Genomic DNA, 12,247 nt, shown 5'->3' on the forward strand with positions numbered 1-12,247 from the left:
ACGCGTGTCGTAGGTGGAAGTACCGAGCAAGTGTTTACAAAATGAACCTGCTTTTTACAAAAAAAAAGGTAAATCAATGATGTCGGACAATTTTGAAGTTGGAGGAGAAAATGAGAAGGAGTTTTTCGCTCTACCGCGGTACTTCCTTCTATGTCACGCGTGAGCTTTCCAACATGATTACGTCATGCGTGGAGCATCACAGAGCAGTGCAAGATGAGCATTTGTGGTTAAAAAGTATATAATGTTTATTTTTTTTTAGAAAATGTCCGATGGTTTCTCTAGATCAGACTCTTATTCCTCGTCTGGGATCATGTAGAGCTCTTTGAAGCTGCACTGAAACTGACATTTGGACCTTCAACCCGTTGAACCCCAGTGAAGTCCACTATATGGAGAAAAATCCTGAAATGTTTTCCTCAAAAACCTTCATTTCTTTTCCACTGAAGAAAGAAAGACATGAACATCTTGGATGACATGAGGGTGAGTAAATTATCAGGAAATTTGAATTCTGAAGTGAACTAATCCTTTAAGGATTATTTTTTATTGTATTTTATCTATTAGCGTCTGTAGATCTCAATCTTTAAAGGCGGTGAGTTTGAGTCAGCTTTACATACGCCAAAATTTACAGTTTTATTCATATCTATATTTTAAACGTTCTTCATATATCATTCCCCTTATTTATACAACATTTTACTAGAGATGCACCGATTGCAATTTTCTTGTCCGATTTCCGATTTTTTGTTAGTGAGATCGGCCGATACCGATTTTTGCCGATTACGATTTTCTTTCTAAGAACTATAATTGACAACATATACAAACAAAAATATAGTTTTCTTCAATGCAAAGTTTTATTTTCATTAAAAAAAAAACAAGTAAAAGTCAGTAATAAAATATAAACAGTTCAAATAAATTCAATAGAATAAAGAGAGCTATGAAACTAAGTTTTTTGGGTTAACTGGGTTTCTATTCAGGTAAGAAATACTACAGAAATTAAAGTAATCAAATGTAAAAAGACACATTCAGTGTTATTGGTTACCTTAATTTCTGTAGTCTTTATTGTAAATATTAATACAGATCAATTCTTACCATTAAAGTTATAAAACGTATTCAGTCAAGAGCTGAAATTGATTTTCTTTGACTTTTGTTCTTTGATTAACATGACAGACAGCAGCAGGAATATTGGACTGCTGTCCCTTTAAGAGTTTATGAACGGTGTTCAACGGACCCAATATTGTTACACAGAACAAAAAAGATCGGCTCGGAATCGGTAAGAAATGAGACTGATCGGCCGATCACCGATCCGGGCCGATCATGAGGAAAACCGGCCGATTCCGATCCCTGGCCGATCAATCGGTGCATCTCTACATTTTACTCCTAAAATCATAGTGAAAATGTATTTGTTTTCTGGCTGTTGACAGCATTTTCTGATTTATGAAGTAATAAACTGAGAAATATTATTAATAATTTTTATTTTTTTCATTTTACGGTCTCATAAGACCAGAAGTGTCTGTGAACAAATAAACCTGATTCTCCAGATGCAGCAGCTGATCAAATCGAGCGTTTTTACAAAGTGAAGATCAGCTCAGGCTTTGCCTCCATATGGCTCGCCTTTGTGTCATGAACGCAGGAGTATCAACTGCGCTGATTAACATAAAATTATGTGTTTGTGTGAAACGAGGTCAAGTGTTAATGAGAGCGACCACGCCAACTGTGTAATTCTGTTTCCTCTGCATTAGAAAATGTGCCATGTTTCCCGTTCATCAGCAGCGGCTTCAGATCCATAAACCTTATTTCATTCCAATTAAAGCGATGGATTCATCCTCAGTGGAGATTCTGTGTTGTTTATGATGGAGTAGATACAGATGTGTGATGTCATGTTCACCGTTGTCGTCTTCAGGCCGGGCGTCTGCGCAGGAACTTCCTCTGGTGAGAAATTCAAAGTGTCCAACGAGTTTCCGGACGAAACGCTAAACTTTATCAAGATTCACCCGCTGATGGACGAGGCCGTGCCATCCATCGCCAACCGCCCGTGGTTTCTCAAGACAATGGTTCGGTGAGCGAAACATCTTCAGATTAATTATGCATTGAGATTATTGTCATGCAAATATGGATTAACTGAGAGAGAGCTGCTCGTTTTCATGGATGAATCGAGTCATTTGCATCAGAGTCAGACATGAGCGATTCATTCAGATTCACGGATGTATTTCAGTTCTTCAGAATCATCATCTCAGCTCCAGTCTGAAGGAAAGCAAACACTGGCATCCGTTTTCCTATAATGAAGTGGATTATGGGAGGAATATGTGTTTGTTCTCTTTGAAACGACGTCTGGTTTCAGCCTGATAAGTTTCTGTTCATTCGGGTTTGTGTAAATTTGCCCCAGTAAAACTGAATTATTGAAAACACATTTGCTGAAGAAGCGTCTGTATCCTTTTCTCTCAGTTATTACGCCGCTTCAAAGACTCCGGAGATTTGGAAAGATGAAAAAACTTGTTTAATTTATTTGTCATCTTATTTCCATCTTGCCAGTTTTAATTAGCCTGAAAATGTATTTGCATACTGATTTGGAAATTATACATACATTTGATTAGCACTGAGATGAGCTCGCTAATTGGAAAGGCAGACACCAGATAACGGTTTAATTTCTTTAGCGAGAGCCGAGACGGAAATCAGATGGAAATGTCATCGTAACCCTTATTCTGTCTGTCCGTCAGATACCGTCTCACTCGGATAGCCGTGGATAACGCCGCCGGCCCCCATCGCAACCACACCGTGGTTTTCCTAGGTTCCGAGCGAGGAATCGTTCTGAAGTTCCTGGCCAAAATGCGGAGCGGCTTCCTGAACGACAGCCTGTTTCTGGAGGAGCTGAACGTCTACAACCCAGAGAAGTGTGTATTCCATTAGGAAGAGCTGCGCTCTGTCATTTACACCCGTTTATCAGGTTACAGCGTGCGGTTAGTAAATTAAAGAGCTCTGCTGGTTTGGACCGTGAGGCCTGAGGAACGCACACTGAATGATTAAAGAGTCTAATATGTGCTGACGGCCACGTCACACTGGAATAAACAGGCGAACGATGCGGGCGAGCCGAGAGGAGGTGTGTGTGTGTGTGTGTCGAGGCGCTTTAAGGACAGAGATGCTGCGTTTAACATCAGCAGATTTAATTAAAGCAGTGAGACACCAGAGGCCACGTTACTGTGATTTTACCGTGTGTTCAAATCAATGTAGCGCATTAATATACATTTATTATTAATAACAACCCTAGTTCATTGGCATAAATGAAGTCAGCTTTATACAGTACAGATTGATTCGAAGCAGCTTCACAGTGATAAACAATCAATGATGCAAACTTCATCAAATATGAAAAGATCAATGTTGATTCAGTTTAGTTCAATAACCATGTTTTGTTCTCGTCTGATAGTGTCAGTGCAGTCGGATAAACAGTATTACTGAATATTAAAAAGGTCATGAATTGAGAAATCAGCTTTTCCTGTCATCGTACTATAAGAATATCTTGTAAGTTTCAGAACTGAAATCTTCCTTGTTAGTCCAATTAAAGCTTTTATTGACTCCATACCCAGAGAACGACTCGACCCCGAATGTGCCTATAGATTGGTGAAACTCCACCTCCACATAAGAAATCAACGCCTACTTCATCATTGCATCATTAGCCACGCCCACTGGTGTGTTAGTGAGAGAAGAGCGATACAGGACTGAAATAACATTATTATCCTAATGCAGGAATATGATTATTTATTTTCAACAATGTGAATGTCTCAGTTGAGCTTCATTTATTTGTATTCGGTTCATTTCACTGTGATTCTTTCGGCATTATCAGACTTTTACGATATGGACTCGACAGTAATGCAACAACATGTCAGTAACTGTGTTCATTCTAATGCCTGATCTGATATTAATGATTCATGTACAGTCAGATGATCTTTATCTGTGTGTCAGTAAATCAAACCAGCGACTAAACGCTCAACTTCACCTTGATTCTCTTAGTAGGAGGAAAATCAAAGAACGCTCCCTTTACAATCGCTGGAGCTGTCAATCAAACAGCGCGAGTTTATCAGTGATCCGCACCAAAACTCACGTTTTATTCATCAAATCTCTTAGTTACATCATGTTTGCACTGTTAGTTATGATGAAAGCATTCATTAGTGTGCAGAAATTGACGAGATCACTGCTTTCATGAGCTCAACAACATGTCTGTGATCAACTACATGTTCATCACTGCAACCTTTCATGCCACGATCTCAATATAATGCTTTTTACGATTAGATAACCTTGAGAGCTGTAATAGTAAAAACGTGCTAAAAGTTTGAGAGAGTGATACTGAGCTATTTCATATGCAAAGATGTCAGCCAATCACAGCAGTGGGCGTTTCCACTGAAGTCTCACAGAAGACACGCCCCTTAAAACAGAGCGTTCAAATCAGAGGATAAAATCAGGGTAGGAAAAATGCCGTTCATTTCTAAATGATGACAGTTTTTGATGTAAAAAGCATAACATTATAAGTGCACCCCAGGAAACATTATAAAACAATGCAGTTCATGATCCCTATAAAGCGGTTTACGGACGCCAAACAACACAGACATTTTCCATATAAACTGAATGTGAGTCACACTGTAAAAACAGTGCTGTAGGAATTACTTTTCACTTAGAAATTGATAGTAAATTCAACAAATAATCACAGTATTTTCTTGCAAAATGTATAACCAATAAACTTTTTTTTTGTGATTGCGTGTGTTTGGCGTGTTCAGGTGCAGCATTGACGGCGTGGAGGACAAACGCATCGTCAGCATGCAGATCGACAGCCGGAGTCACTCTCTGTTCGTGGCCTTCACCTCCTGCGTCGTCAAAGTCCCGCTGTCGCGCTGCGAACGGCACGGCAAGTGCAAAAAGTACGTCGCTTTCAATGGATTGGAACCGTTTGCTACGCTTTCTGTCGCTCTTGTCCACATGTGTGTGTCTCTCTCAGGTCCTGTATCGCCTCCAGGGACCCGTACTGCGGCTGGGTGTCAGAGGGCGCCTGTAAAGAAATCACATCTGACACAAAGTAAGCGCCTCATTCTCAGTCCTGTAATTATAGATCACGCGAGCCAAGCGATGATGTCAGTTTATCCAGCGTCCCTCGCTCGCTCATCTGCGGCCTGATGGGATTGTGGTTTGAGCTGCTGGAGTTTCTCATCTGGAAAAGAGCGTTTGACCCCAGAAAGGCTCCGTAATTCATCTGTTTATTTATGTAGTGTATTGAACGAACAGCATGCGACGTTTCTGAGGCCGCCGCCGTCGTCACGTGACCTCGTCTGATCTGAGGAGTTTATATGCTATTATTATTTCACAATCCTGGACCGTTGTTTTCCATTTCCTAAATGGAGCAGACGGAGGTTATGTGAGCTCGAGATGTGCAGTTTTTCTAAAGTGACTTAGTGAAGGATTATGGGATACGATCTGTGTCCGCAATTTAAAGGCTTTTGACTTGATGCGTTGCCCATCATTTCAGAAAAAGCTTTTTATTAAATGTGCCCTGAGAGAGAAGCATCATCTCTTCTCTGTCAGTGAAAATGTGGATTTGAGCCGTCTCTCGTGATTCTTCATGAGGTTCAGAGCTCATAATAATACGTTTATTTTATATTTTGCACGCTCAAGTCAAAGCAATATCAAAACAGCATGAGTCACATAGATATTCAGATAACACACATAACATGATAACAGAGCATAAGTGTGGCGAAAAGATGTTTTAATAAATCGTCACTCTCATCTATTTTTTTCATTACGCGTCCCGTGAAATGAATCTCTCGCTGCATGTCGAGGGTTGAATAATAACAGGCCGTTCTTCATTACACTCCAGTCAGCATTGAAACTTTGTTTTTATTAATATTCATGTCACATTTGAGATCTTGTTTGCTGCTTCGTTTTCACATGATACTGTCTGAATGGCATTGATTCACTCAAACATTTATTATTATTTGAAAATGTACTTGAGATTGAAGTCAGTGAGTGTGAAATGGAGGTGTTGAAGTCAGTCGTCTCACTGTGTGTGTGTGTGTGTGCGCGCAGATGGTCGTTCGAGCAGGACGTGGAACAGGGCAACACAGATGGACTGGGCGACTGCCAAAGTAAGCAGAACCCGTTTACTGAGTGCTGGACACACGAGAGCCTCACATACAGCTGCACTCACACTCCTGAGCTCTTATAAAGACCCATTCACAGCAAGAACCACAACGATAACCATAACTATATTAGTGTCCACACCAGCAGATAATAATGAGAACGACAACTATATTAAAGGGTTAGTTCACCCAAACATGAAAATTGTGTCATTTATTACTCAACCTAGTGTCGTTCCACATCCGTAAGACCTTCGATCATCTTCGGAACACAAATTAAGATGTTTTTGATGAAGTCTGAGAGGTTTCTGTCTCTCCATAGAGGTCCAACACAACTACCACTACAAGGTCCAGAAAGGTAGTAATACATCATTAAAGTACTCCATGTGACTCCAGTGGATCAACCTCAATTTTATGAAGCGACGCGAGTGGTTTGTTTGCACAAAAAAACAATACTTTACCACTGTACTTACAAAAATATTGATCTGCAATGCACGTTCACGAGAGCTTCACGACGCAAACGTGTTGTGTTCAGACTCGCACTTCAACTCAATGCACATGCGCGAGTGTTCACGGCGCATGCGTGTTACGTTCAGATTGGCACGTCAACTCAACGCGCATGCGCGAGCGTTCACGAGAGCTTTACGACGCATACGTGTTGTGTTCAGACTCGCACTTCAACTCAATGCACATGCGCGAGTGTTCACGGCGCATGCGTGTTACGTTCAGATTGGCACGTCAACTCAACGCGCATGTGCGAGCGTTCACGAGAGCTTTACGACGCATGCATGTTGTGTTTAGACTTGCACGTCAACTCAACGCACATGCACGAGTGTTCACAAGAGCTTCACGACGCAAACGTGTTGTGTTCAGACTCGCACTTCAACTCAATGCACATGCGCGAGTGTTCACGGCGCATGCGTGTTACGTTCAGATTGGCACGTCAACAACGCACATGCGCAAGCGTTCACGAGAGCTTTACGACGCATACGTGTTGTGTTCAGACTCGCACTTCAACTCAATGCACATGCGCAATTGTTCACTGCGCATGCGTGTTACGTTCAGATTGGCACGTCAACTCAACGCGCATGCGCGAGCGTTCACGAGAGCTTTACGACGCAAACGTGTTGTGTTCAGACTCGCACTTCAACTCAATGCACATGCGCGAGTGTTCACGGCGCATGCGTGTTACGTTCAGATTGGCACGTCAACTCAACGCGCATGCGCGAGCGTTCACGAGAGCTTTACGACGCATACGTGTTGTGTTCAGACTCGCACTTCAACTCAATGCACATGCGCAAGTGTTCACGGCGCATGCGTGTTACGTTCAGATTGGCACGTCAACTAACGCACATGCACGAGTGTTCACAAGAGCTTTACGACGCATACGTGTTGTGTTCAGACTCGCATGTCAAGCGTTCACAAGAGTCAAGTCAAGTCAAGTCACCTTTATTTATATAGCGCTTTTTACAATGCAGATTGTGTCAAAGCAGCTTTACATTGATAACTGGTACATAATTTGGCTGCACAGCAGCTCTTAAATAATAGTGTCAATGCAGGCAGATCAAAGCACTGTTGAATAAATGTCAAGAATACTATTGAATATCAAATGTCAAGTGTCCCCAACTAAGCAAGCCAAAGGCGACAGCGGCAAGGAACCCAAACTCCATCAGGTGACATCAGGTGGCAAACAAGTGGCAGAGCATCACGGCGCATGCGTGTTGTGTTCAGACTTGCGCGTCAACTCAACGCACGTGCACGAGTGTTCACGACGCATACGTGTTGTGTTCAGACTCGCATGTCAACGCACATTCGCAAACGTTCATGAGAGCATCACGGCGCATGCGTGTTGTGTTCAGACAATGAGAGAATTCTCATTTTTGGGTGAACTAACCCTTTAACGTCCACACCAGCAGATAACTATATTAACGTCTATAGCAGCAAATTATAACTTTAACGATAACTAAAATGATAACTATATTATCATTTACACCAGTGAGCAATAACTATAATATTACGATAAATATATTACAGTCCATACCAGTGGCATAGCAAGTCAGTCCTGGGCCCATATGCAATAAATAAATAAATAAATAAATAATCAAAAAAATTGTACGGCCCCCCCTAGGCCCCGCCCCCAAAGTACATCGAAAATATATATTATAGACGTTCGTTCACTATCAAGACGACAATACCACACCAAACAATACCATAAAAAACATACTCTACTCAACAAATTTTCATAATCAGAACGGAACTAAAAAAAATAAATAAAATAAAAGTCTAAAATAACCAATAAGGCTCTGCCAGTGTCAATGCTACTGCATGCAAACACAAACGATCTTGGCTCGGCGGCCCAAAATGTAAAAACACAAAACTACTCACTAATTTTAGTTGCATTCTCCGGGCCTTTCTTTAGGCAGATTAATCCACAATGTCCTTGTGTTTAATTCACGGCATCGTGTGTTCTCAATGGAAAGATTTGATAGTCCCGATCTGTTCTGTTCTGATGGTGCTCCGCAAATCATGATTAGCTTCAGTTTTGAAAATGAGCGCTCCGCTGAAGCAACAGTAACAGGGATGGTAAAAAGAGAACTAAAACGGTAAACATGTCGCTGAATATGTTATGCGATAGTTATTCTCAAATTTGGAGCTGCGCATGCAGTTTTTGCACGTGGTGCAGCGTCGTGATGCATGCGGTGTTACTACGGCAACCGCGGGGTGCAAAAAATAAACAAATGCACACAAGAAATCACGGAGGAACAAGGAATTAATGACATGCATACAAAAAATATATTTATCGTGGCCAAGAATTAAAAGTTCATTCCCTCATTCCCCAACCCGAGCCATTTGTACGTGCATGTCCAGACACTGCGCCACTGAGATAGAGGATTATAACTATAACAATAACAACCCACATGAAATAAATAATAGTCATTTATAGTATAGTGTTTTTGAACAATACTATAGTAAAGTACTTAAATTAATTTGTTGTGTTAATGCTATTGTTGCTGTGGTAATATAACAACTAGCCTATAAACAAATTACTTTTTACCCATTATTGTACTAATTTTTCTATAGGGTATATGATAATACAATATACACTACAGTTTACTGTAGAAAAAACTGAAGTATACTATAGTATTTATTAGAGTTGATCAGTTCACTATAGTTAAAGGGTTAGTTCACCCAAAAATGAAAATTCTGTCATTTATTACTCGTCCTCATGTCGTTCCACACCCGTAAGACCTTCGTTAATCTTCAGAACACAAATTAAGATATTTTTGATGAAATCTGATGGCTCGGTGAGGCCTGAATATCCAGCAATGACATTTCCTCTCTCAAGATCCATAAATATACTAAAAACATATTTAAATCAGTTCATGTGAGTACAGTGGTTCAATATTAATATTATAAAGCCACGAGAATATTTTTGGTGCGCCAAAAAAACAAAATAACGACTTATATAGTGATGGCCGATTTCAAAACACTGCTTCAGGAAGCTTCGGAGCGTTATGAATCAGAGTGTCGAATCAGCAGTTCGTGCGCCAAAGTCACGTGATTTCAGCAGTTTGGCGGTTTGACACGCGATCTGAATTTTTTTACACTGAGTTTTTTTAGTGCACCAAAAATATTCTCGTGGCTTTATAATATTAATATTGAACCACTATATTAGTATCCACACCAGCGGACGATAACTATAACGATAACTGTAACTAAAACTACATTAGCATCCACACCAGCAGATGATAACTTTAAGGATAACAATATTAATGCCCACACCAGCGTACAATAACTATAGCCATGACTATATTAGTGTCCAAACCAGTGGATGATAACTATAACTATAACGATAACGATATTGGCGTTCACACCAGCATATGATAACTAACAATATTAATGTGCAGACCAGTGCATGATATCAGTGTTTATTATTTAGCTCTTTAAAGCAGGATTGATTCTGATTGGCTGTCAATGTTTTCATCGTTCATCAGCTGGAAAAAAAAATTGGTCTGCAAGCGATTTCAACGATATTGTTCCTCTGTGTCGTTATTATCGTTACAGTTATTCTCAGATAGTGATTATTAAAACGTTACATTTATGGTTATCATTGGTGTGAATGGGTCTGGAGTCATGACATTACTTCTTCTTAAGTTATTTCTAAAAGTCATGATCTTGTTAAATTTTCTGCTGCCGTTGTATTAAATGTGTCATTAGATGAATTCAGTAATAAATGTGTGTGTGTGTGTGTGTGTGTGTGAGATCACATTTCAACCAATTAACACATTTTTCATTTGTCTCCAGATTCGTTTGTGGCTCTCAATGGTGAGTAAAAAAAACGCTTCATCTCTCTCTTTCTCATGGATGTGTGACTCTGTTAGCCAACGTTTCATTTCTTTGACTGCGTTTTCTTTTAGACCATCAGCACAGGCATCAGGGTCTGAGTGATATTACCCAGAATTCTCCACGCGGTCAGTTTCTTCTGTTCTTTAGTGTTCCCTGTGTGTAGATGTAGTTCCCGCCACAGTGTTAGAGATGCTCCTCATTGATTGACCTTTCCTCCCCTAATTGGATGGATCTCTGTGGTTCATAGAGCAAAGGATTGTGGGTTAGAGACAGTCAAATGCAAATGATGGAGACTGTTTACAGGGAATAAACGCTCTCTGCTTCTCCCAAGACCCAGCAGAAATTATTCATGAAATACAATCAGGCTAAACACACACACACACACTCTTGATTGACATCAGTCCCCCGACAGCGAGAGTCAGTCTGATTGGCTGAAGCAGCGTTTGTGACCTACATATCAGCCTGTTTATTAGTAATATTTCAGCTCTTCTCCTGAGCTTCATTAGCGTCCAGCACTGCATCTTCTCTCTGTGTGTGTGTCGTTCCAGCACTTAATTTATTCTCTATGTGAATGTGTTTGATGTTGCCTCCTTTTCTCCTGTTTCCTTTATAAACAGCTCCGTTTCATAGCAAACGAGCGTTCGTTTACCTTTTTAAATCCGTATTCTTCCTTCCGTCCTCCACGGGTAGTTTCTCGTTTTGTTCGGCTAGTTAAAGAAGAGAGATGGTTTTCCTGAGGATCTTCCTCTCGTATGTGTGTCATCGTCCTCTGGCTGTGGAAAATGAATTATAAAATAGAGCTGTCACACTAATCTCGCGGCCCGTGGCACTTTCTTAAATAAATCATTTTAATGAGCTGCTCGACCGGCCCACGGTAAACAACGGCACAACAGAGAGTTGATCTGTGGATTTAGAGACGAGAGCTGTTCGGTAAACTAGTCCAGCGATTCACTAACTTCTACATGACCTAAAATATTTACCCTGAGATTTTAGTCAATATTTTAAGAGTTTAACTACATAGTTTGGGGACCTTTACTAAACAATCCAGTTGTTAGTGTTACTGTGGTGTTGAACTAGTTATGTAGTTGTTGGATCTCTTCATCAGATTGCTTTGGGTTGGTTTAGTCTTGGTAATTATTCCAGCAACTGGTTTATTTTAATCAAATAGTTCATTTTCAGGTCGTATGTGAGTTTAAATGGGGTTTGTTCTGTGATTATTACCAGCTTACTGTAAATTATCCCGCTCATTACACAGATACTTATCAAATAAATCAATCAGTGGACATGAAATATTGATTAGAGTGTGAAAGATGTTATCATGTGTGGAGCGATACGAGAGACTGAAACTCATGATGATGTGGTGTGTGTTCCTGTCACGTGTCTCGGATGAAGCTCAGAGAGTGTCTGAGGTGTTAATGTGTGTTGTGCTCCATCAGGCCTCCTCACCACCGTCCCTCCCTCCGTCGGGGGCCCGCTAGGACGGGGCCGTATGGTCAAACCCAAGGACCCGCCGCTGTCCAGCGATAAGAGCGACCCGTATATGCCCGTGTCGTCTGAGACGCAGCAGGAGAGCGCCGGTAAGCCTTGGAACGATTGTCCTGAGGAGGAAATGAGCTCCTGCTTCCAGCTGACCGGCAAACACTTGACGCTTCACGAACGTCTTAATTGCCATAACATGAGTTTGAACTCGTACAGCGGCGCTCCGTTCCAAACACTTCCAAACCGCCGGCATACATGATGCTGTGAGAGATTAACCATGTACAGTCCAGCTAATTATCAATACAAACCACTCC

General features: G+C 40.9%; 1 protein-coding gene across 4 annotated transcripts in view; it reads left to right on the forward strand.

Moving 5' to 3' along the window:
* Nucleotides 1–12,247, forward strand: part of sema6a (sema domain, transmembrane domain (TM), and cytoplasmic domain, (semaphorin) 6A) — an 81,240-nt gene that overhangs the window by 55,267 nt on the left and 13,726 nt on the right. Inside the window, exons 12-19 of one of the 4 annotated variants that reach the window (XM_048208731.1) lie at nt 1,895–2,050; nt 2,709–2,882; nt 4,758–4,898; nt 4,976–5,053; nt 6,058–6,116; nt 10,413–10,433; nt 10,526–10,579; nt 11,891–12,031. In XM_048208731.1, the coding sequence (XP_048064688.1) occupies nt 1,895–2,050; nt 2,709–2,882; nt 4,758–4,898; nt 4,976–5,053; nt 6,058–6,116; nt 10,413–10,433; nt 10,526–10,579; nt 11,891–12,031 (824 nt within the window). The remainder of the gene's footprint in view (nt 1–1,894; nt 2,051–2,708; nt 2,883–4,757; nt 4,899–4,975; nt 5,054–6,057; nt 6,117–10,412; nt 10,434–10,525; nt 10,580–11,890; nt 12,032–12,247) is intronic. The other 3 variants (XM_048208733.1, XM_048208732.1, XM_048208734.1) reach the window with 3 other exon arrangements.

This window comes from Megalobrama amblycephala, linkage group LG12, assembly GCF_018812025.1.
Source record: "Megalobrama amblycephala isolate DHTTF-2021 linkage group LG12, ASM1881202v1, whole genome shotgun sequence".
NCBI lineage: Eukaryota > Metazoa > Chordata > Actinopteri > Cypriniformes > Xenocyprididae > Megalobrama > Megalobrama amblycephala.